This window comes from Lissotriton helveticus, chromosome 6 (genome assembly GCF_964261635.1).
Source record: "Lissotriton helveticus chromosome 6, aLisHel1.1, whole genome shotgun sequence".
Classification (NCBI taxonomy): domain Eukaryota; kingdom Metazoa; phylum Chordata; class Amphibia; order Caudata; family Salamandridae; genus Lissotriton; species Lissotriton helveticus.
The window spans coordinates 231238395-231264611 of record NC_136067.1 but is presented as its reverse complement, the minus strand read 5'-3'; the positions used below and the strand labels follow the sequence as shown (position 1 = coordinate 231264611).

The 26217-nt window shown below is 40.4% G+C and overlaps 1 protein-coding gene across 1 annotated transcript in view; it reads left to right on the top strand.

The window, feature by feature from the left end:
- Positions 1–26217, top strand: part of LOC144762237 (adhesion G-protein coupled receptor F3-like) — a 405409-nt gene that overhangs the window by 237089 nt on the left and 142103 nt on the right. The window contains exons 10-11 of the mRNA XM_078647381.1: positions 16617–16745; positions 18250–18434. Coding sequence (XP_078503507.1) covers positions 16617–16745; positions 18250–18434 — 314 coding nt within the window. The remainder of the gene's footprint in view (positions 1–16616; positions 16746–18249; positions 18435–26217) is intronic.

The following is a 26217-nucleotide window of genomic DNA, read 5'->3' as shown; positions in this document are numbered from 1 at the left end:
CAATACACTAAGTCCTGTCAGGGAGGTGGGAAACCTATTAGCTCAGCAGCAGGAGAGCATAATCGTGTGTGTGGTCAGCAACAGCACTAGCTTGCTGGCAGATCCTAAAAGGCTGTTACCATGAGTACATGTGGCTACCCCAGGGACCCCCTGGTACTTGGAATCATACTTCCAACACTGGAATCGGTTTTGGAGTATGATTCCAACATGTTTGATCCTAAACATGACCAGGTTTTGTGCAGCCACTATATAATTAGACATTATAAAAATGGGGTGACCCAAATTATGGTCGTGGACCTGGGTTCAATGTGGTACTAAAGACAATGGTCCTGGACCTCAATTTGTAGACGATACAAATCAGAACCTGCAATCGTTATTTGGAAAATCATTTCCTGAGCCTATACACTGTTAGCTCAAAGTAATTAATACAGTCAGTATACTAAAAGTGCCACAACCAAAATTATTTGTCCAAAAACAAGGGTTTTATTCCATCATGATTAACGCAACAGTAGATTGCTTACTGCAAGGGACAAATGAGAAGGTAGGACAGGAGAGGCATTCATTGGCAGCATTTCCTCAGGCTGCTACAATTTGTAGCGAAAGGAGTTCAAGTAATGCAAATCTATGACGTCTCTTCCTTCCAACCTTGAGCCTGTCCGCTCTGAGCTCCCGTGGCACGTTAGCAAAATTTCTCCACAGAGTCACTTTTAGCAGTTCTTTCCAAAACCTTTCAAAATAAAAGCTCAGAGGCTTTTTCCATCCTTTTCAGAATTATTTTCTCTTGTGCCATTTTCATCAACAGGCCTCTTTTCAGAAAGCGTCATTTTTTTTGCGCCACCTCTCTTGCGTCACTTTTAAAAGTGTACTATTTTTCTGCAGTCATCTCTAAGCTTCATTTGTAAACCTATTATATAAACAAACACAAAAGAGTAATTAATGAAAGAAATACAGTATGTTTTGTTGCCACCCTCCATTGCTAATGATTAACCCATTAGTCTAAATTACCTAGCAGAAGCAAACAAATAAAGCAGCATTTTATATCTACCATTCTTCATTTAATCCAGCAGGGTTCTTTATGCACCTATAGAGAATAAAGTGACACCACATAGACAGGGAAGCAAAATAAGCACATGCCATTATTTAAAACAGCTGCTATTAGTTATGACATGACAATAGACAAGATTAATTTATTATTTTCCACATACATGAGAATGCAACATAATGCACATTTATGAGCACACATGTTAGTTTCACACGTGTCTTTTGTGTATGCAACTTTAAACTAGGTTGAATTAATACACACACAGCACAGATCAATATGACTTCACGAGCTGAAATGAAAAACATTTCTGAATCTCGCTCCATCAACTCCCCCATCTGGTGATTTTAAAATCACCAAACACCACCAAAAATTTTAGGAAAAATGTTATCTAAGATGAACATGATTCAAGTTCACCTGTGTTAGTAAATTCTAAAGACTTATCTTATCAGTTTATCTACAACTCTCATATTGAGTTTTAAGAAACCCCTTCAGTTCTACCTTTCTCTCTTATGCCTTTCTCATTTTGTAAATTCTCTGCTTTTTCTCAAGTGAAAATGACAACTAAAACTAACTAAAGTAGAATTATTAGGAGCATATATATCAGAGACATCTTACAACATCCCTTAAAGATTGAACATCTTGAACTGTTATTTACAAAAACATGAAAGTATTTTCACTAAGCTTGCAAGGAAAAATAAAACTAAAATTGTAAAAATGTTGTCTAAATTTTCTAAAAATTTCTAACACCCCCCTTTTCAATTTTTTTTACATTTTTTTTTTATATATAACCTCAAACCTTCTAACAGTTTTTCTTCGACCTTGCGTCACAAGTTATTTTCCAGCTAACACAATTTCTTCGACCTTGTGTCACTTAACACATTTTCTTCAGCCTTATGCCAAAAACAGAAAACCTACATTTTTAACAGGTAAGTACTTCAATCATTGTCACTATTCTCTTCAATCTTTTTCTGACTGCTACTATTTACCTCCACTATAGGTATCACTTCTAATTTCTTTCCTGCCTCACTTTTCTTTTCAGGATTTCTTTGACTTGATATTTTATCAATCTGTTCTTTTGATCTGTGTACCAATTTGAAATCAAGTCGTTCATTTTCTTCTGGCCAATCACCATCTTTTCTTGATAAATTCTTCTTTTGCTGGAATCAGGTACTTCTTTACTCGGCAGCTTCACTCTGTTAGGAACATCATCTTTGTAGCTGGTACTTGGCAATTCATCATCTTCTTCTTCTTCAATTACCTTCAACTTCCCAGTTTCAGAATTCCTGTTCCTGCTTTCAGAGCTTCTTTTCTGCTTTTCAATACTCTCCTGGTCTTCAATCACAATCTGATCACATTCTTCTTCTGCTTCTTTTTCTAGCAGATCTTCATCAATTTCTGAGTCTTCAGTCACAACTTTCAAGTCTTCTTTATTCAAGGCTTGTTTTCTATTCATATTCTCCAGATGTCGACCAACCTGTCGATCTTCAAGATCTGGATTTATTTCAGGCCCTTTTTCAGAATCTGAATCAGCAGTGATGACACTATCCTCATCAGGATTTTCAGGTGTAAGTACACGAAAAGTATGACCAGTGTCAATCCACCTCTTCAGTCTTTTGCACTTCACTGCATTTGTTGTGACAAGACTAACTGGCCTCCCTTTCTGCCACTTTGGCACTAGACAATTTCTTTTTAGACGAACCTTTTTCCTGATCCTTTCACCTGGTAACAGATCATGTGCTTGCTCTTTTTCTCTTGTTTGCACTTCAGTTCCATCTTCATTAGACACAGAAGTCATTACATCTGATAAATTCTTGCAGTACTCCCAATTGATGCTATCATTGATAGTCATCATTCTTTCCACTGGTATCAATGCCTGTCTCATGACCTTGTCCATCATAATATCATGTGGTCTTAAATCTGTCTTTTTATCAGTAGTACTTTTCAGAAACATCAAAACAAGTGGAAGGACATCTGTCCACTTTGTACCTGTAGCTAGGCTCATTTTTGCATTTCTGTTCTTTATAGTACCGTTCTCTTGCTCCTCAACACCTGACATTTCTGTTCTATCTGTAAAATGGAGCAGTCTATTTTCAATATGTCTTCTGCCATCTGATAACTTTTCAACAGTAATTTCATCATTATGTTGCGTCTGAAATGTTTCAACCCATTTTGAAAACAAACAGATAATTACAAAAACATAGCACACTTTGTTATGCAATGCCATCTCAATGAAATCCATTTGTAATCCAGTGAATAAATCACTCTCCTGTCTTCCTGTTCCCATTCCCACAACTGTTTTCTTAATTGTGTTCATTTGTTGACAAGACAGACACCTCTGGTAAAGAAATTCTACAATTCTATGGCACATTCTGTCCATGTCAGTAATCATGCTATTTAGTAAAACTACTCTGCCATCTTTGTGTGTCCAAATCTCATCCTCATCTCGCTGTCTATAATCTGTTTTCAACCATGTGTTTTTCTCCTCATGAGTTGCTTCATCTTGTAAATCTTTGACTCCCTGCCATGTTTCAACTACAGATGTTAATATTAGTGAACTTAAAGCATGTTCATCATTCTTTTTATATGCTGCACATTTCAAGCCAGCAATCCTTTCTGCCAATTGAATGTCATCAATCAATCCTTTAATTAAATTTGCATTTCTGATAAGTGAATTTGCAGAAGTCAATGTTTTAATCTGTTGATCAATTGTATCTGTTACTTGGATGTCTTCACTCAAAAAGCTTTGTACCGCACTACCACCAAAAATTACCATAGAGCCATTTGTAGGGCCCGGGCTTCGTATTTTTCTCGTGAGTTCAGTGCGAGTAGCAATCCTAGCAAACTTATTTTCAAAGCACTGAAAGACCTTGCCACCTGTAGAACTTCCACTACGGCGATCAGTTCCCCCTCTCATTGTGAGGATCTGGCCACCTTTTTCATCAATAAAGTGGAAGGGATTTATCGCACTTTTCCCAGTTCTACTGGCCCTCGGCAGTATAGTACGGCTACGGTTAAAACCTCCATGGCACTATCCTATTTCCCAGAACTTTCTATGGAAGAAGTTGATAAGCTTGCTATTAGAGTAAAATCAGGCTCGCCCAAAGACCCTTTGCGGCCCTCACAATTTAGGGAATCCTCCTCTCTCTGTCTTCCCCCGCTTTGTGAGCTTATCAATTTGTCTCTATCCTCGGGTTCCGTACCTAGCGCCTGGAAGCAGGCGCAGGTAATTCCTATTTTGAAGAAATCTACCTTAGATCCTGGTAAAGCTGAAAGCTATCGTCCCATTTCTCTCCTCCCGTGGGCTGCCAAACTGACTGAGGCCCATGTAAATGCCACTCTTGCAAACCATCTTCATTCTGCGAATATTTTAGATCCTACGCAGAATGGCTTCAGGCCCGGTCACAGTACTGAGACTGCGCTCCTATACATGGCTGAACACCTTCGCATGTTGGTTGATTCGGGTCATACGGCGGCACTTGTGCTTCTCGATCTAAGTGCCGCCTTTGACACTGTCTCCCATGACATTTTACTCCAACGTCTGGTTGAGGCTGGGGTAGATAAGGTGGCCCTTGATTGGTTCAGATCTTTTTTATCTGATCGCTCCTTCAGGGTCAGCATTCCCCCCTTCGAATCTAAACCACATGCGATTGCCCAGGGAGTACCACAGGGATCGGCTCTAAGCCCCACCCTATTCAATCTTTATGTCCAGCCGCTAGCTGATGTCGCCATGCGTGGGAACCTTTCCATCGTGTCCTACGCAGACGACACTCAGCTGGCGGTTGCGATTAGTGGGGCCTCCGATCTCGAGGCAGCCAAGTTCCGTGAGGGACTTATCTCTGTGGCACACTGGATGAATGACAATTTCCTGCAATTGAACGCAAAAAAAACCGAGGTGCTCATTGTGGGAAAGCAAATTCATCTGTGGGATGATAACTGGTGGCCTCAAGAGCTCGGGCCCATTCCTATCCCTGTTACTGAAGTAAAAAATCTTGGGGTGTGGTTCGACTCCCATTTGAGTTTCACCACCCATACTAAAAAGACCGCTGCTTCCTGCTTTGGGATTTTGCGTCAGCTTCGGTCCACCTTCAAATACTTTGACGCTCCCACTCGTCAGCTTATCGTGCAAGCCATGATCCTGTCCAAACTGGATTATGTTAGCTCTCTTTTTCTTGGAGTCAACCAGGCTGAGCTTTCTCGCCTCCAACGCATTCAGAACGCCGCCGCCAGGGCTCTGGTTGGCCTGCCCAAATTCTGTTCAGCTAGGAAAACCATCTACAATCTTCATTGGCTCCCGGTGGCACAGAGAATAAAGTTTAAATCTTTGATCCTAACTTTCAAAATCCTTAAACTTTCTTCCCCTCCGATCCTTCAGCATCTCATCTCTCCCTATGTGCCAGCTCGTACTCTGAGGTCCTCTGCTCTTCATCTTGCTATCGTTCCTCGTTTTAAGAGATCCAGGACAGGCGGACGTTCCTTCCAAGTTCTTGCCGCCAAGCTGTGGAACTCTTTGCCTGTGCATATCCGTGCCATCGAGGGGCTTTCTGCTTTCAGGAAGGCAGTAAAAACCTTCCTCTTTCCCCTGGTCCCCTAGTTATGTTTGCTGTGTTGTGTTCTTTGTCTCTGTCCGGTTTTTGGTTGTGTTCTCGCGCCAGGACGCCCCTTTGCTGGGGCATCTGTGCGCGTAATAAATCCGGTTAACATAACATAACATAACAAAAGACCATCATTTTCATTCCAAAATACTGGAAGTACATTTATTCCGGGTGGACTGTTTTCTTGATCTTTATTTAATCCTGTATTTGCATTGTCTATTTGCTCATTAACAAATTTTTGCAATGGCAGTGAAGCCATCTCATTCTGTTGAATCATCACCTGTCGCTGTATTTGTAACTGTTCATTTAGCTAATTTATCTCAATCTCCTTTTCCTTTGACCATAATTTTGACTCATCAGGTTGTGTCAATTCAATCAAATCAATGTCAGACTTCTCACTAGCTAGAACCGGAGTCATCACTCTTTCTTGCTGATTTGTAATCATTACCAGTTCAATTTCAAGTACAATAGAATAAAGTTTTTCAGAAAAATTTTGAATTTCAGAATTTAATGGGACTGTTAAAGCTGAGGAATTAATTTAATCTTTTCCAATTACAGGGACTGTCACTGCTTCCTTATATTTCATGGACTGTTTTAAATCTTTTGATGAATTCACATGATCAGGAATATTAATTCCAGAAGTACTAGGCATTTCATCATGCTTTTCTGTCGCATCAATTTGAGAAGAAGTCTGAGCTGGCACTCTATCAATCTGATCTTCGACTTTTGGCGTTACATTAATCTGTTCTGGGGGTCTTCTTGAATTTCTGTCCTTATCTGTATTTACAACATCAATTTTACACTGATCAATATTTTCTACTCTGACATGTTTATTATTTATTTTCGCTAATTTGGTAATCATTAATTTACTCTCACATTTAGCAACAACTTTTTTCATTTTCTTGTACCAGGAAGTCATTTTCTTTTTCTTTAGATAATTGTTATCCAAGTTAAAAATAGTTAAAAATAATTTTAATAGATAAATGCACTCTCTTAATTTGCCTTACAGCGTTTGCTGATCAATTAATTAATTAATTTAACACTATCAGATTTATAAAAACCTTATAATTGGTCAATTTAAAATATCTCCTAATTTACTTGCATCACTAATTTTAATAAACCTGGAAAGAAAAACATTAATTTGCAGAAACAGCAATATAAAATATTTAATTTGCAACAATAAAACACTTAAATGTGATTGGGTATGTTTAAAAATGTATTTATTTGCACTTACACACCTTTCTGCATCAACAGCTGTGGAAAATGAAAACCTAATCTGTTTGCCTTTAATTTAAATAAAATGTTTGACTGCAAAAAACTTTTAGACTCCTTTATAAATAATTTTAGCTCAAATCTGCTTTCTCTTTTTCTTAATTTCTCACTTTTAATTTTGGGCAGTAAAATTATAAACTAACTAAAACACTAATGAAAGTAATCTATTCAATAAATCAAAATTAAGGACAGAACTGTGTATTTTTAAAGTAATTCTATTGTACACGTAATCACCTTAAACACAGGTAACCTCCCTAATACACTCTTTCTAATTTAATAATGAATAGCTCCTACTCTACTGTAAATAAATTATATGCAGCGTTATGAGAAACAATAATCACAACAATAATACAGCAACTAACAAAAATACTAAGTAATTTTTATTTATTTAATTTTGTTGCACAACCCTTGCTCTCCCCCTCTGTTAATCAGCTTTAAAAATCACAGCTATGACTTTTAATATGATCCTAGTTAATTAGATAGAAGTATCTCTTTTAATTATCTCTAATGTCTAGAAGATAGTGTTATAGACAAGGAATAACGATGCACAGAACCAAAAATGTTTCTTAGAAAATACACTGAGCTTCTATACAGAGCCAATCATTACTCAATATAAACACAATTTTCTTTATACTGAGGTATTTACCAGCTATTCTCATCTATCAATTTAATTATAAGCGCACATAGCTTCTAAGGTCTTTTATTAAAAAATTTACTTTACTGTCAAGACATCTGCCAACACCTGTCTCATTGAACCAAACATTGCCCCTTTCCCGCACTGATAGAGGACTTCAGTAAAAGAGAGTATAGTAGTTAGCTCAGAACTGAAAATCTGCTAGGCGCTACAAGAACTAACGCCTCTATGACTCTGTTTCTAAAATTCCTTATGACACTCACAGGGTGAATGATGAATTCTACCAGTAAGCAATTATGGAAACATACACCAAATAGTGATGGGACAATTTTACTACTATTTTCGGAATTATGTTCTTTCAATTTCAAATTTAAACGTATTTCTAGGCACTAATATTAGTAAAATCAAAGTATTGACACTCTCGGCAGAAGTAAACAACTCCTCCTCCAATCACAACATCACAAAAATGCCTCTGCCAATCAGAGCACTACTTTTGCGATACCTAGTTCATTTTAGCACTGCTGTAACTGTAATGAATGCTGCTACTAGTTCATCCTCTCTCTTTCTCTCTTCACAAAACAGCCCTTCCCTTGCAAAGAAAGCCAAATACACAACGCTCGCCAGCCGCCACCATATAGAAAGAAACTTCAAATCAATAATTCTCATTTATTGAAAGCCACTCGTCAAGCAATGTCCATGCGCATTAGCCGCGACCACCCCAAATATCCCCCAAATTTTTTTTTGGTGAATTACAGCGCCCTCAGCAACGCTCTAGCCAATCACACCGACCTCCTACGACGTTCAGCCAATCATAACGCCGTTCTCACAACACTCAGCCAATCAAAACACTACTTTTTGCGAATGCTTAACAAATCACAGCACGGCCTTTGCCATAACATGCACTGCTATTGCTGCAGTCATCCTCCCCTCACGCAAACATCAATTTTGTTAAACTTCTTCTTCAAAATAGCACGGCGAGCAAGGGAATCAAAGCGGGATCACCTTTTCATTGCAATTTTATTCACCACACAACAGTATTGTGCATCAGCCAGTCACCATGCTATCGGTGATGTTCCAGCCGATCACAGTCTGTCATTAATGTGACACACACTGCCACTGTAGTCTCTCCCTTCTCAAGCGCTCGTCACACATCAGCTGTGACACGAAAACAATAGCGCGGCGAGGAAGGAAATCCAAAGCGACAATATTTACTTTTTATAATTTACTCGGCAATTACTTTGAAGCAACAGCGCGCCTCAGCCAATCATAGGGCTGTTTGCAATGTTTTAATCAATCACAGCGCTGCCTCGCTGTCATTCGCCATAACTCTCAACCAATCTGAGCGCCGCTTTCTCAACACTTCAGCCAATCTCAGCGCTGCTTTAGCGATACTCAGCCACTCTCAGCGCTGCTTTTGCTAGTAATGTGTCCTGTTGTTGCAGTCACTCTCCCCTTGCGCACAGCCCCTCGTTAGGAAGTGGAATTTTAATACAGCACAGTCGCCTTTATTTTATTTGATACAATTTTATTTAGCGTACACTCGCTCGTCCGCATCAGCCACTACACGCCTCCTCCCCAGAAACAACTGTATGACTGCAACAGTGGAAATTAAAGCGAAGACTTATCTTTTTATTTAATTGTGAGTTCTGTACACATTAAATTCAAAACTCTCTGTAGTCAATAATGATGCGTACTGCAGCTCTTGCTCTGACGCTGTTCAGCCAATCAGGGCGCGGCCCTGCTTTGACTCTATGATACACCGACCAATGAGAGCGCGGCGGCTGTGACGTAGACAGCCGCTGCAGCCGGCAGCTCTCCCCTTACGCTCCAAGCAGTCCCTCCTTCACAAAATTTGATTTCAACAGAGCGCGCTATGCTCTTCCTTCTAAATAATAGCGTTGCAAAGAAGGAATTTAAAACTAAATGGGCATTTATTTCGAGGACGCTTACTAAGACCAAAATTCTCGGCAGGCAGTGGTGCAGCCAATTACGGGTAACCACTCTAAACACAGAACTGTTGTTAACTAATCATAACGCACCCTTCATAACATTTCAGCCAATCAGAGCGAGCCTAATCGGAGTGCGACTTTATTGTGACGCGTTGGGTGTTTGACAGCTGTTTTTATTCTTTATGCAGCGCGCTTGTCACACGCATTTTGATTTAACAGTATAATTGAAATGAAGGGAACAAAAGTGGAGGCTTAGCTAGTCATTGCATAACAACGCCTCAGACAATCAGGGGGCAGCTTTTTTATGACGAACCAGACGCTCTAGCCAATCCGAGCGCGGCAGTTCTGACGCAGACAGCTGCTGCGGTTTCAGGCTCTCCCCACACGCTCTCGCTCCCTAAAACAGCCCCTCCTTTACAATTTTTGATCGTGATACCTTTAAATTGATTTATATAGCGCACAATGCTTTTTAGTATATTTAAACAGCGCGCAATACCTTATAAAGTCTTTTAAATAGCACAGACTTTATCTTGAACGTTCCTAAGTACCTTAAAATTATTTTAGGTACAATTTAGTAATTACATAAAACTGACTCATCTGCCTGCTTCTCTAAATAGGATAGTTTTACATTCATTCAAGTATTCTTAGCTTGGAATAGTCGGCGCTATTCTCATAGAATAATTTCAATTGCCAGTAGAGCAATTCTTACTCTACCCTTCTAACAGGTAATAATGAACTCATTTCCCTCAGAATGCACATCCAAGTGACAATTCAAAGTTTAACTTGAACACCATTACAAAACAATTACGCACTTCCAAACAGAAAGTATCCCTAATCAAACACACATGAAATCCGTACAGGACTCTCACCTGTTTATAGATAATCATGCACCGTTATTAAAATAAGCGACGTTATCCCTACAGGACTCTCTCCTGTTTATAGATATTAAGCATGTTATCCCTACAGGACTCTCACCTGTTTATAGATAATCATGCACCGGCGTTATCTCACCCTTCACTCAAGCTTGAATATATACTACTACTCTTATCACAGTGAGTTTTACAACAGGCTCATTGTCCCTATGCTCATGCTGCTCAAATTTCTTAGATAATCCTCACTATGCATACATTCACACCTAGCCCTAACATGTGTTGCACGGCGACAACACAATGATACACGGCGATATCACCCTCAGAAGCAGAACAAATGTGCTTGTGTAACCTGCTTACATATCAGCGTCCTGATCACAGCGTTACACATCTCTAGCCATGGCTAACCTGGGAATTTTCACACTGCTGGAAAAAACCCTTACATAAAACAAACTGACTAACTCAACATATGTTAAACCTTAATCCTATGAATATACCAACATATATGTATCATGCATGTAACATGTATGTCAAAAACAACATAAAACCATCCGATTGCTGCCAGGGAATTGATCCAGCGCTCTCACCAAAATTATTCATAAATGACTCTATCTACTACCACCAAACTTACACTACAACACTAGGCCTATATCAACAATAGAGCGACTGAATCATGAGGCGATAAGATCTAAATATGTTGTTTCAAACTATCTACAATAATCAAGACCAGCTTGTCATTTAGAAAGTTTATTTAAACACATCTAGAAAAACTCAGGCTTTGGAATTTTATTAAGCAAGCATTAGAAAATGTCATAAAGAGAGGTTTATTCAGAATTAATAGAAAGAGCATAAATCAAGAATTATTATTCATTAGCAGAAATAAGTAAAATTAAGCATTTCCAAATCCTAACTATCTCTCTGTTTCTACCCTCATCACCTAGAAATAAAGTATTTAATAAAAACTCCTGTCCTTACGTATGTAGTCCATCAGCATAACACGTCCCTCAGGAATCTCGAGCGCAAGCCAAATGACTGTTGTCTGAGCCCATTCTTATACCCTAAAATAAGCTGAGCTAACTATTTTTCACATTCCATTAGACGAATTCTAGCTCTCCATTGGCTGAGCCACCTCGTGCCACAGTAAATTGTGACATCTCCTTCCCACATGTCCGGGCAAATTCACTAGTTCATTGTTCATGCAGAAGTCTTGGCAGCATTTCCTCAGGCTGCTACAATTTGTAGCGAAAGGAGTTCAAGTAATGCAAATCTATCACGTCTCTTCCTTCCAACCTTGAGCCTGTCCGCTCTGAGCTCCCGTGGCACGTTAGCAAAATTTCTCCACAGAGTCACTTTTAGCAGTTCTTTCCAAAACCTTTCAAAATAAAAGCTCAGAGGCTTTTTCCATCCTTTTCAGAATTATTTTCTCTTGTGCCATTTTCATCAACAGGCCTCTTTTCAGAAAGCGTCATTTTTTTTCCCCACCTCTCTTGCGTCACTTTTAAAAGTGTACTATTTTTCTGCAGTCGTCTCTAAGCTTCATTTGTAAAACTATTATATAAACAAACACAAAAGAGTAATTAATGAAAGAAATACAGTATGTTCTGTTGCCACCCTCCATTGCTAATGATTAACCCATTAGTCTAAATTACCTAGCAGAAGCAAACAAATAAAGCCGCATTTTATATCTACCCTTCTTCATTTAATCCAGCAGGGTTCTTTATGCACCTATAGAGAATAAAGTGACACCACATAGACAGGGAAGCAAAATAAGCACATGCCATTATTTAAAACAGCTGCTATTAGTTACGACATGACAATAGACAAGATTAATTTATTATTTTCCACATACATGAGAATGCAACATAATGCACATTTATGAGCACACATGTTAGTTTCCCACGTGTCTTTTGTGTATGCAACTCTAAACTAGGTTGAATTAATACACACACAGCACAGATCATTAATATAATTAATTAAATTATGGAAATATGACTTCACAAGCTGAAATGAAAAACATTTCTGAATCTCGCTCCATCACAAGCACCAACTCACAAAGGATGCAATGCCAGGACAGTAGTCACAGTTTAAGTGGTTTCCCATGTGTGGCACAATACATGCTGCAGCCCATGGGAAACCCCTGGTGAACTTATCCCCTGGGTAACTTAGTACCATATACTAGCGATTTACAAGGGTACACCAGTAGCCAATTGTGGATGTACGAAAGTACTTGCCATGGTCAATTTAGAGAGAAAAGTCAGTGACTGGGGATCTGATTACCAGGATCTCGGTCAGACTAGGTCAAAAACATACTGACATCAAGCAAAAAGTGGGGGTAACCATGAAAGCAGAACCTACTTTCCTACAGGAGGCCATGTGTTTAGGGTGGCTTTCCCCCCAACAATTTGCCTTCCTCCTCTATTTTTTTTACCTTGTTTTTGCAGGTATTAGAACTCCGTGCACTTTCCCACTAAGGTGCTTGTGCTATCTCCCCTAAACATTGTACCTTTGGTTCATCCCCAATTGACATAATTAATTTACTTATAAGTCCCTAGTAAAGTGGAACTCCCCTACCCAGGGCCTGTAAATAAATGCTACTTGTGGGCTAGCAGCACAAGTTATGACTCCCACTTAAGAAGCCCAAAACTGTGTCTCAGACCTGCCAGTGCAGCGCCTGCCTGTGTGTGCAGTTTACACTGCCATGACAACCTTGCAAAATAAACCTTTTGCCAGGCCCAAACATTCCCTTTTAAACATATAAGACATCCCTAAGATAGGCCTTCGACACCCCAGAGGGCAGGGTTATTATTATCATTTAAATCTATGAAGCACTCAGCTACCCAAATAGGGTTTCCCAGTGCTAAGGCATCAGAAAGGGGATAGCAGTGCTAACAGGATTAAATTAACCAGGTCCAATGTATCTGAAAGGTACTTTTTTACTTGTCCTGGTAGTAAAAAAAACACTTACAGTCATTTTACAGAACTGCAAGGCCTATCTTTCCTATAGGATAACATGGGGATTACCTTATTACATGTCGTAAGTGGCATTCCCAATCATAAAGGATCGCCTTATCGAGTTTGGTGTCTCTGGAATCACAATTTAAAATCCTAACTTATGGTGAAGTCAGATTTAAATCGCAATTCTGAAAATGGCACTTTTAGAAAGTTGTTTTTACTTACTTTATCCATTTGGTGCCTGCTACCTGTCTCTGATCACACGCCTGAGGTGGATAACAGTAAGGCAGTTGGACTTTGTGTATTTCTCCAAGACAGCTACACACATTGGGAGCTTAGGTGTGACTTGATAGGCCATCCTGGCAGGATGGGAGGGAGAAGCTGGGCCAGGCCTCACTTTCACCTGAATAGACTGTGTCCATTCCCCACACAAAGGACTACGTAACACCCCCCCCATGAGTTAGGAGCCAAGGCAAGAAGAGAGAACCTCTGTGCATTTCAAGGGCCTGTCTTTGAAGTCTCCACCACTTCAAAGGCACAACTAGGTATATGTACTGGAACTCTGACACCACTTCTTCAGTGCACTTCTGGACCTGTGAAGACTCTGCCAGGAAGATGGTGAGTTGTGCTGCTGAAGGACTGACACTCTGATGGACTGCTTCTTTGCTGGACTCCTGCTTTGCTGTGCTGACCTGCTGGACTGCTGCCCTCCTGCCGGGTGAGAAGGACTGAAGCTGCATCACTTGAACCCAAAGTGTCTTCAAGGGCTAGCTGGCTGGCCTCCTGATCTGAAGTCTCAGGGACATGAAAGACTTCCAACCAGCCTGCTTCTGCACCTAGACTCTGCCATCTGTGAGTCTGCCCAGCCATGTGGTGCCATCCCAGTCCTGGACCCTTGGAAGTGGACCTAAGATGTATCTCCGTCAATATGTCGCTGAACAGAACCAATGCATCTCCTCTGCTGAGTGGCATATCTTCAAGCATTAGTAACACTAATAGGAGTGACACCATGTGCCAACATCTCATGCAGTACCTCCTTTAAGGTCACCCTGAGATCTAAAGCCATGTGAACACAAGGTTTAACTAGCCTATACATCCTCCCCACTAGACCATTTGCTTGCGGAAAATACAAAGTTGTCCTATGATGCACAATGGAAAGATTCTTCAGACATTATTCCTGCAGTTCCTTTGATACATCATGGACTCCATCAGCAGTTACAATGGTCTTGGAAATCCACTCAGATTCAAACACATCCCAAGGGAATTCTGTAACTCTCTTAGTAGTTGAATTTGCACCACTTACCCTTGCCCACTTGATGTGCAATCAACCAAAACAAATTCATATCTTTCAGGGAGAGGTAACAGTTTGAGAGAACATACAATATCAAGACCAAATTTTGCCCAGGGTTCTTCAGGAATCTCTACTGGCTACAAAGTTGATTCCCTCACCACCTTGGATTTATGATTACTTGAGAAAATCCTGAAAAAGTCTACTATTTGTATATATATGTATATGGAGATAACTTTAACCACTAGTATGTGTAGTAGACCTTTGTACTCACTACCATTCCTATGTGATTCTTAGAGTTTATCAATTTCTTCTATGTGTATCTCTTCCCTGTGTGACTTTACAACTTGTACATTTGCAATTTATTTTTTTCCTGTTTGTATCTGTTATGTAACTCATGTAATCCTAAGTCTTTATGTATCGCAACTGGTTCTTTTGTAAAGTGCTCTGACACCTTCGGGTAATGTTCGCGCTATTGAAAATCGCATGAAATAAAAAACACAAAATACAATATCTCACCACATGGTCCACCACCATATCTATTCTAGGTCGCCAGTAGTTCTCACACAACCTGACTGGATTAAAAAAAATGGGAAATACTAGAAATTGAAGACCTGTGAGTTATTTGGAGGGGGATTGCACTGATTACGTATGAGAATCTGCAAGCTGAATATGAATTGGCTGATACCGAAAGGTATAGATACCTGCAGCTGAGCCACGCCTTCAGAAAATATATCAGGGAAGGGGAAACACTGGTGGAGTACTCTCCATTGGAAGATAGATCACTAATTGAGCACATGACAACTAAGGCTACCTCATTAACACATAAAAAAATATTATATAATTCTCCCAACCCAGTTGAGCCCCAGAGGGGAGCATGGGAACTAGACCTGGGACTCCTGGAGAACGAAGATTGAAAGGAGGCATTGCAGAGTCTACATGATGTGTCAGTAGGGGCACAGTTTCGTCTCATTCAGTTGCGTATCCTCCACAGGTCCTATGCTTCCAGGACACAGCTGTATCAGTGGGGCCGGGGTACATCTTAATATTGTGCAAGGGTGTGGGGAATTGGGCTCCTTCTTTCACATTCTCTGGGAATGTAGGTACATCCACCACTACTGGAAGGAAGTAGCACGAATAATGGTGGAAATCACGGAGAAGGAGATCCAATTAGAACCAAGATGGTTAATATTATGTGTAACAGGTGAGATAAAGGTGTCCAAATATATAATGACCTGGCTGAAAACCGCTGCAATAGTAGCGGAAAAAAATATTGCCAGGGGGTGGGGGGCTGCCAGACCGTCAGACTTTCAGGACTGGGAGGAAGATTTAGACTGGTGCTCAGGGGTTGAAAAGGTAACTTAGGCAGCTAGAGGTTGCCCACGAAAATGGGCCAAAATATGGGGCCAGTGGAATACGCACAGAGGAATCTAAAAGAGTTTATAAGGTTCAGGGGGAAAGATAAGGCGGGCATAGACTATACAGGAAGGAGAGGAGTGCTGTCACCCAGGGATGCTACAGCATTTGTTGATAATGGGTTGTGAAAATGCGAACAATATGTTACACTTACGTTGTGAATAGATTGTTCATATTTACTGTAATATTTGTGTAAGAAGATGTAGTAAGCGGAATTAATAAAAAAAGTTGTTTAAAAAAAAAAAGAATTGAGGATGCTGAAACTGCAATTCATGGGGCACTGTCCATTGATGTAGTGGGTACGGTTGCTGTACTTGCCTGTATCAATCCTATGCTGACAACTGAGTGATCCGTTCCGGGCTCAGTTTTTCACCAGATTGACACATAACTTGTTGTCATATGAACAGTGTTATAGGGCACGCGTGGTTGCCTTCTGGGATGTTATAGGGAAAAAATCAGGTGTGATGTAAATTTCAATCCCCCCTCCTTGTCTGGTGAATTGATGGCAGTTGTTTCTTCTCGTGCATGCAATACATAATTCTGTGCTTGCAGGTATTGAATAACTCTAATGAAGTAAATTCATTTTTTTGTGTTTCTGACAGACAGCAACAATACGCAGTGTTATACGTTGGTCACACCAACTCCAGAGGATGATACAATTTACACCTGCACTTTTACTAATCCAAGTGATCAAAGTAAAAGCAACACCATCCCAATAACGGTTATAAAAGGTATGACTCACTTTTTTATTACAATAAAGCTTTTTAATGCCGTTTGTCACAAAAATGACAATACTCTGAATCAGGCATACGAGCATGATAGGTCTCTCAAGCCTTTTCTTTCCTCTGAAGCCAAATCTCTGTTGACTTTTCAAGCGCATACACAAACTAGAATTGTCACCTTTTTGGATTTCCCTGACGTGCTGCCACGGGCACACCATGGTTTTCATTATCACCTGCATCATACTGCTACCTCAAAGTGAAGTTATATAATCAATATTAAATTCAGATTAAAATAGGTAGTATGAAGCGTCTGTAAATGTATCCACCTGTTTAGCTGAGTCAGCTGAAAGCCTTATTCTTAGATCCTAAGACGACGTAAAACTTATTAGGCATCATTCATGAAAGTTTTGTGTGCTGTGTGTCTGGAAAACCTCATAATCTCTACTATTAAGCACAGTTCATGTCTAACTAAGTTATCCCGACACAGGTATAAATGCATGCAATATATATAAGAACGTGCACTGCGCCTGGATACCCTCACGGGTGATTAACTGCGTCATACTATTCTCCCTAGATGCGTCACGTTGTAAGTAGGGCGCAACGTGGTGCTGGGTTTACTCCGCCACTGCGTCACAAAAGTGACGCAACGGCGGCGCAAAAGTGGCACACAAGGCTTGTAAATTTTTCCCTGATGGTGCTTTGTCCCAAATTTACTGGAGGCATGTGCTGGCACTCCCAAACCGTGCCATTTTGAACGCATGCAAGGAGCGGCCTGGCTGGGTCATGCCAGCACATAAATCATAGGTTTTGGCCAAAACTAGATATACTAAAGTAGTGTTAACTGGCGTTGCTTCACATTCTAAGGCCTACTGTAACCAGGTACAAGCAATGGGTCATGAGATATACTCTTTGATATACCAACGTGGAGTCTGGCTTCTGTGCTGTTGTTTAACCTTTAGTGGAGTGAACTGGAGCATATACCTCCAGTACAAATCCTATGCTAGACCCTGCAGGCTCATCTTTGCGCCATAGTGCAAGGTTAAGCATCACCAGAAAAGCCAGATTTCACTAGTGCGCCACTGGTGACATCATGGGAAGGAGATTCTGGGTAAACCTGGTACTAGATTATTTTCTGCTGTTCTCCCTAATGAGGGACTGTCTGTCCATTTTGGATTCTTTACAAACAAAGAAACCAAAGTCTCGTAGTAAACTAAAATTCCTAAACTTGGCGATTAAAGAAACATATGAGGACATTTTAAAGGTATTCCAGAGAATTGGACGTGGATCAGACTCTCATATCATATGTGACTCAAAATCCAGAATGTTAAGCTTTGCAAAACTATGTGCCTTTGTTTTGAAATAACATCATACAGCATTAAAGACAAAACATTCTTCACCATTCACTGATATATTGTAGTATCCTCAGTAAATCTTTTCTCAATTTGCTACAGAGAGATTATGCTGAAAGAAGGTGTACAGATGTTTTAAATCTTGCCTTTTTTTTTTTTTAAAGACAAATTTTGCAAAAGCGATTTCAATGGTTGGGAAATAACAAAAGCTGGAATCTCTGCAGTGATAAACTGTCCACCAGGCAAAATTGGAAACATGACTAGAATCTGCTCAGCAGCCGGTGAATGGCTTAGCATTTCAGATAACTGCATAAGTGCTGAAATGAAGGCAGCACTGGACAATGTAGCTGTAAGTATATTTAATTATTTGTCTGAGCAAACTTGCTTTTGTAGTCAATGGTCCAACATCAATGCAGCGTGGGACATTCACAGTTACTTCTCCCGATTTAGTTTTCTTGCGTGTATGGCTATATTACTCAAACTCCTTTTACCTGGGCTTCCCTGAAGGTCTCAACCTCAAGCTACAAGTGGCACAAAACCAGGTAGCCGGGCTGGTCTTTCATAAACCTAGGAAATGTCACACCATTCCCTTGTTGAGGAAATGCACAGGCTACCAATGAAACAGTGCACAGAATTTGGGAGAGGATGTAGCCTTACGGCGAGGGCAGTCGACTTCGGAGCTGGGGAACCGGGTTTGAGACTCAGCAACAACGCTCAACATCCTGTGATTCTGGGCAATTCACTTAATCTCCCTATGCCTAATAAAAAAAAATGAATGTGTCCATCTGTAACGAAACAGGTGCTTATATAAAGTGCTCTGATACCCAATTTCTAGGGTCTAGTTCGCGCTATATAAAAGTCTATAAAAGAATTTCAAGACTGGCTGCAACATTTTTAAATCCCTACGTGGCAACAGTCCTGTGTTCATTTTGGCCCATTTCTGAAAATACACACCCACCCGCAATTTAATATCATCTCAACTGAATCGTCTTACTATTCCCTCCTTTAAAAAGAAGAGACTCAGTGGCTCTACGCTTATCGTACTCGCTCCCTGATTATAAACTTCTCTGCCAGGGCCGGACTGGCTACTGGGCGGTTGTGTGTGCTGCCGAGCTGGGGGCTGATTTCGTTGATGGGGACCTGCGAGGGCTGAACAAAATTTGTTTTGCTTTTTTTATTTCAAAACGATTGCAGGTCACCATCAACGAAATCAGCCCCCACTGCAGAGAAATCAGCCCCCAGCTCGGCAGCACACACAACCGCCCGGTAGCCAGTCCGGCCCTGCTCTCTGCCATTAGAAATTAAGATGACTCCCTGTTACATCAGATTTAGAGAGCTCTTAAAAACATGACTATTTAAACAGTTGTACAAATAAAACTGCAGGCCCTGTGTAGTGGTACTGTTATTCCATTGCCAAAAAAACTTTTGGTTTACTTGCGCTCTCTAAATGTTTATAACATATCATAACATAACATTAGGTGACACCCAGCTGGGGAATCCCCACAATCGATGCATTTACCCACATTCAGTGTTATCACCCTGCCTGACTCCCAGTGTTTGATCTATTAACCCACCCACGGTTGTGATGCCCTACCTACAGTCTAGGGTGGGCTTGAACACCGACATGCTGAAAGTAAAGCAAGGCTCACAAACACTTTCTCCAGATATTAGATATCTGGAGTTAGTATGCTAAACCACCTCCTCCTCAACGATTTGATGGCATTTGTAAGCATCACCTTCAAGATTCATGGAAAGTAAAGAAATACAAACCCTTCTGGGAAGCAGTGCTGATGGGGGGGGGGCTTGGATGGTTAGGACACTTACCGTAAGCATGACTACAGCAATGGCTTTATGCTCTTTTTCGCATCTGTCACCCCTTCAGAAATTTGTATTTCTCTGACATGGGTGTTTATAAGCCTGCCATATACCTGCAGAAGTCAATACTGCAAGACTGCAAGGGAAGCAACATACATAGAATTTGCTGCACTTTGTGCGTAAGTTAAAACTCCACAAATATTGCAAGTTAAGACCAAGTGTGAAAGATTTGAAAATGACAGCTACAAGGTTAACTGCTACGGATTTATTAATTGGGAAATACTTGCCAGCAGTTGAACTCCTTGAAAGTTTGCAGTTACAAACAGAGATTAGTACAGCCAACAAGGATATGACGACAAGAGCTGAAGAAGTGGGTATTGAACAAGATCGAGAAGAAAGCCCATTTAAGCCCACTTCACTCTTCAATCCACAAATGCCCTATGATTCAATCGACGTTTTCTCGGAAGCAATGACAAATGTCTTTTGAAATTTAGGTGGAAGAATAAAACAGTGATGGAAACATCTAAGTGTAACTTGTCCAGAGTGGAGAGAACTGCACTTGATAATCTGATGCAGGATAAGAACGCAATAATAAAACCCTCGGACAAGGGAGGAAATGTAGTGCTACAAACAAGGGAGCAATATACCAAGGAGGCGTTATGACAATTGTCGGACGAAAAGTGCTATCAGAAAACCACCAAGGAACTGTATTTTAACAGCATCAAAGTCTATGTTCAACTAATCCACAAATGGTATAATAAGAAGATGCTGGGGCCAGAAGAACATTTGTTTTTACGTAGCTCCAATCCAGTTACTCCCACTTTTTATCACATCCCCAAACTACATAGGAACAGTTTAAAACCGCCCGTAAGACCCACCGTTTCATCTCTGAAAGGATTGACAGAACATTTGTCAATGTTTATCGACCATTCCTTATCTCCTTTTGTGTTCCAATTGGATTCATATTTAAGGATACAAAAGATTTCTTGAACAAAATTGCCAGTGTGACATGGGACCCCACATACCAATTAATGGTACTGGACATCACTAGTCTCTATACGTGTATAGATCATAGAGATGGTATTAAAGCTGTAAGATCGTACCTAGACAAACGACAATTGTGGTACGCAGAGCACAATTTGATGTTGATAGAATTTATACAATTTTGTCTTAACAACAACATCTTCTTGTTTGAAGACCAGCATTACAGACAGCTTACTGGTACGGCGATGGGCACCTGCTTTGCCCCCAGCTATGCGAACTTGTTCGTTGGCTGGTATGAGGAGCAGGTGCCCACAACCTACCAGGTAGGCAGTGAGAGGGGGTCAGTAATAAAATGGTATTGTTATATTGATGACTTGTTCATCGTATGGCAGGGTACACTTGAGACAGCTCTCGGATATATCGATCTGTTAAACATCAATGAGGTCAATCTACACTTCTCGGGTTCTGTTAGTCCAGTGGCAGTGGACTATTTGGACCTGAGGGTGTTCATTGAAGAGGAAAAAATACAGACAGCCTTATTCCGTAAACCTACTGCTGGAAATTCAGTGTTATTTGCTACCAGAAGTCACCCCCCAAAATTGGTCCAAAGCATACCTTACGGCAAACTTCTCCGTTTAAAAAGAAATAGCACTATGGAGAAGGATTTCGAGGCGGCCGCCTCGGAATGCATCGCCGGGTTTGTCGTCCGAGGATACAATCCTGTATCACTTAATGCAACTTTAAAGAAAGTGAGAGGGATCCCTAGGTAAAATTTATTGACTGACAAAGAGATACAGGAGACAAAGAATGAGGGTAAATTCCGGATGGTTACCCCTTATTTGTCAGAAGCAAATTATTTGAAAAAAAATGCTTAAAAAGAACTGGCATATTTTACAAACGGACAGCATTATAGGAAGTGACATTCCCAATGCCCCACTAGTAACCTTTAAAAAGGCCAGATCACTTTGGGACATGTTGGTGAATAGCCACTTGGAAAAGTTACCACTACCCAGATACCACATCCCAGAAGCCAGACGCACGGACCCTGTGCGCTCCCTTCTCACCCAGCCGGTGTTTGAGGACGCCATTGACCCTGTTATTTTTGCCTCTACCCGGCATTTAAACCCGGCGAATTTTCACTATACGTTTCCACGCCGCATGTTCGAGGCGGAAGAAACATTTCCACTGCACGCCTACAGCCTTATGATACCTCATCCTCGTAGCCCTACAGCCCTGATGAGTCACATCTCCTTCACGGTGTGACAAAACACGTGTCGGCTGGCTACCTCCTCTCTGTACTGTCCATTGTTTGACTTATAAAAACTTTTTCACAAGAAAATTGAATTGTACGCTTCTTTTTCAACCTCTACTCTGCATAAGTAGATAACGTAGTCCGCACTATCAGAACACCAACCAAAAGTCGTGTGCACAGCAACCACTTTCAGTGAACACGCTAATGGAATTAAAGGGTTTCTATCCGTGTGGTATATGTAAAGCCTGTGCCAGCAGTAAGAGAGTTCACTCATATACCACACCAGACATAGACAAGGTCAAAACAATAACCAAATTTATATCGTGTAGTACACCTTACGCGGTATATTGCCTCGTATGCCCATGTGGGTTGCGTTAAATAGGGCGCGCAGTCCACCAATTAAAGATCAGGATCCTTGAACATCTGTGGCGTGACACTTCGCAGAAAAACATCACAACAAATTTCAGTTTTTTGGTCTTGATTTTGTCCCAGCAAATGTAAGAGGGGGTGATAGAGTTTGCAAATTACGTAGACTAGAGTCTCAATATATAATTGATTTGCTTACAAAACACCCACGAGGTCTAAACAGTGGAGAGGAGTTAGCAGTACATATAGGCACATGAATATAAGGCAATTATTGCAAAAAAGAACAATTATAGGATGAGTGGAACTGTGTCATCATTGATATGCCTAGTACTAAGAATTTCTGTTATCTATTTGTGGCTCTCCACTCTTTATTTCGTCACTCCTTTAGTTTGTTACTTCTTTAATTCTTCACTTCTTCATCCTTTTGCTGTCTGCATTTTGTATTTTGTATATTGCATTTTGTATTTTGCATTATGTATTTTGCATATGGTTTATTTGTCTGCTGATTCATCTAATTGTTTGTCTATGGGTTCATTAGCTCTGCAATCATAATAAGTTGGTTAGTAGGGATGTCTTTCCAGTTGGCTAACAGGACAGCATAATTACTTAGAATGAATTGTTTGACACTCTCGTACTAATGATCAGATTGTAGTAACATTTCAATTATGAAATATATGTCCCGTGGTAGCTTCTTATGGATTAAGATGTGTGGACATGGAAGTTAAAGTTTGGCTATCAAAGGTGATTTAGAATTACAGTGAAGGGATACTAACCGATCCACGGCTTTATGGTAAATACTTGGAGCCAATTGCCTAGTATAAGATCAAAGTCATGATTAGGCACTTTGCGAAAAACTGCGCAAAATGTTTACAGTCAGTTATCTTCTCGATTTATGAGAGGCGCTGTGAAAGCCAATACACGGCAGGATAGTAAACATGGTAAATAAGGTATACGCTATATGCATGCCATGGGAAAATACATGCGGTATATATTTGCGAAGAATGGTTGATAAATGTAATTGTGTGAACACGCTCAGATTGCAGTTAAGTGTAAACCCTGATTTGGGCTTGGATGTGTAATCATGCATATATATATATATATTCACTGAAAAAACCATAGGTTATAGACCATATATAGTTAGGAATTAGCATTTACAAAACCTTGAAAATTCACTGAAAAAACCATAGGTTATAGACCATATATAGTTAGGAATTAGCATTTAAAAAACCTTATTTTACTCACACAAAACCATTGAAATTCCATATATAGTTAGTTGTACTAACTATATATCGCGCACCCGCAATCCACTGCTGATCATGTCACATATTACATCATTCATGACATGGTCAGTGACATCACTGATGACATCACTGATGACATCTCAAATGACATCACTGATGACATCACTGATGACATCTCAAATGACATTACTGATGACATCACTGATGACTACATCCAGTGACTGTATAATTCTGTAAAGTTAAAAAATGTCTTACATATTGAAGAATGAGTGGATGTATAAGTGTCTTGATGAAGGATTTAGTAGGGGCATGACTGACTGTATGAGTGACTGATTAAATGTGTCTCACTGAGTGCATGGGTTAGTGACTAAACTGTCTTAATTTGTGCATCATTATGTCTGTTGTTCTGTAAACTGCTGCGTGTGTTGATCAGTAGCTATATGATTAACTATATGGGTTATTGATTGGTTGCCCAAGCATTTGTATGGGAGACTGAGTGTGTGTGTGGGTGGCTGGGAGGTGTATGACTCTCTGCATAGATGTGTGAGCAGTTGATTGACTAGATGTATGGGTTCAAAAGTGCATGTGGAAACAGCTGTATGGGCGGTTGACTGTGTGCATGAGTGTATTGGTGAGTGAATGGATATCTCAGTGCTATATGTCAAAGTAAGTACATATGTAAAATACAGTACATGTGAGAGTTGACATATATAAATAACTGTGCATAAGAGCCAGTGAATGTGTGAGTGGCTGTATGGATCATTGTGAACTTGTATCCAGGATTGTATAAGTGAGTAAATATGTTTTAGTATATGTTTGAATAAGTAAGTTGTGTATAACTGTATAGTTGAGGAAATGGAGGTGTGATTGATTCTTTGCATGACTGACTAAGTGTCTGAGTAACTCCATGGATGAGTGACAGTCTATGAGTGTCTGTTTACACTGAGTGTATCTAAGGTTATATTAGAGTCTGAAGAGGTTCATCGTATTATCACATGAATGATGTCATCAGTGATGTGATCAGTAATGTCAAATGAGATGTCATCAGTGATGTCATCAGTGATGTCATTTGAGATGTCATCAGTGATGTCATTTGAGATGTCATAAGTGATGTCATCAGTGATGTCATTTGAGATGTCATCAGTGATGTCATCAGTGATGTCATTTGAGATGTCATCAGTGATGTCATCAGTGATGTCACTGACCATGTCATAAATGATGTAATATGTGGCATGATCAGCAGTGGATTGCGGGTGCGCGATATATAGTTAGTACAACTAACTATATATGGAATTTCAATGGTTTTGTGTGAGTAAAATAAGGTTTTTTAAATGCTAATTCCTAACTATATATGGTCTATAACCTATGGTTTTTTCAGTGAATTTTCAAGGTTTTGTAAATGCTAATTCCTAACTATATATGGTCTATAACCTATGGTTTTTTCAGTGAATTTCATTGGTTTTTTAAAAGCTAATATCTGTAGCTGGAAAATGTATTCTTCTTTAAATCCAAAAATATATTTTATATGTTTATTAATAAAAAAAAAATGTAATATTTTTTTTTGTTCGCTCCCGGTTCGCGAACCGGGAAGCTTCCCGTTAGCTCATCTTGATGCCGCGACCCAGTCCGCGAACCGGTAAACGTTCCGTTTGTGCAACTGCCGCGTTAGAAATCAACATCGTGACGCGTCGCGGAAGCGCGATGTATCACGTTGTCGCGTAATGCGTCTTATGACGCGCCGCGTTAGCGCACCCGGAAGTGCTCCGGTACGCGAACTGAGACGCGAAGCGCAGCTCCCCGGAAGCGATCCGCGGCGCGTCGCGAAAGCGCGACGTATCGCGTTGCCGCGTAATGCGTCTTATGACGCGCCGCGTTAGCGCACCCGGAAGTGCTCCGGAGCGCGAACCGAGGCGCGCAGCGACCCGGAAGCGATCTGGGGCGCGTTCCGCAGCGCGTAACTTAAGCGTAAGAGGTCATTTGACTTGTTAATAAAACTTTTCATTGGTTCATTTCACTTTTGGTTTCATAATGATGTAAGGCTAGGTCAGGTGACCTAAAAATAACACTTTTCATTGGTTTAGAACTATTGTTTTTCCCAAATGATGAAAACCCCTCCTTCTTTCCTCACTCTGACTTTCATCTTTGTGAGAGGAAGACCTTTTTTGAGAGTTGAGCAATGGCTTCATTAGTTGCTTCAGCTGGTGCACCCCCACCACCACCTCCACCTCCTCATGGGAAGAGAGGACCACCTCCCCAGTTCATCAGCAACACAGAGGAGGAAGAGGATGAACTAGAGGAAGAGGAGACAGAAGGACCACAGTTCTTACAAGAGGTGCCCCGGGTTTCCCATCGGAAAGCCAGTTTTATTTGGCAGTTTTTTCACTCCCTCGAGGGCAGAAGAAAGTAAATGCTAGGTATGTCACCTGCCTCATTTGTAAAGACCGGTTATCTAGAGGCACTGATAAAAAATATAG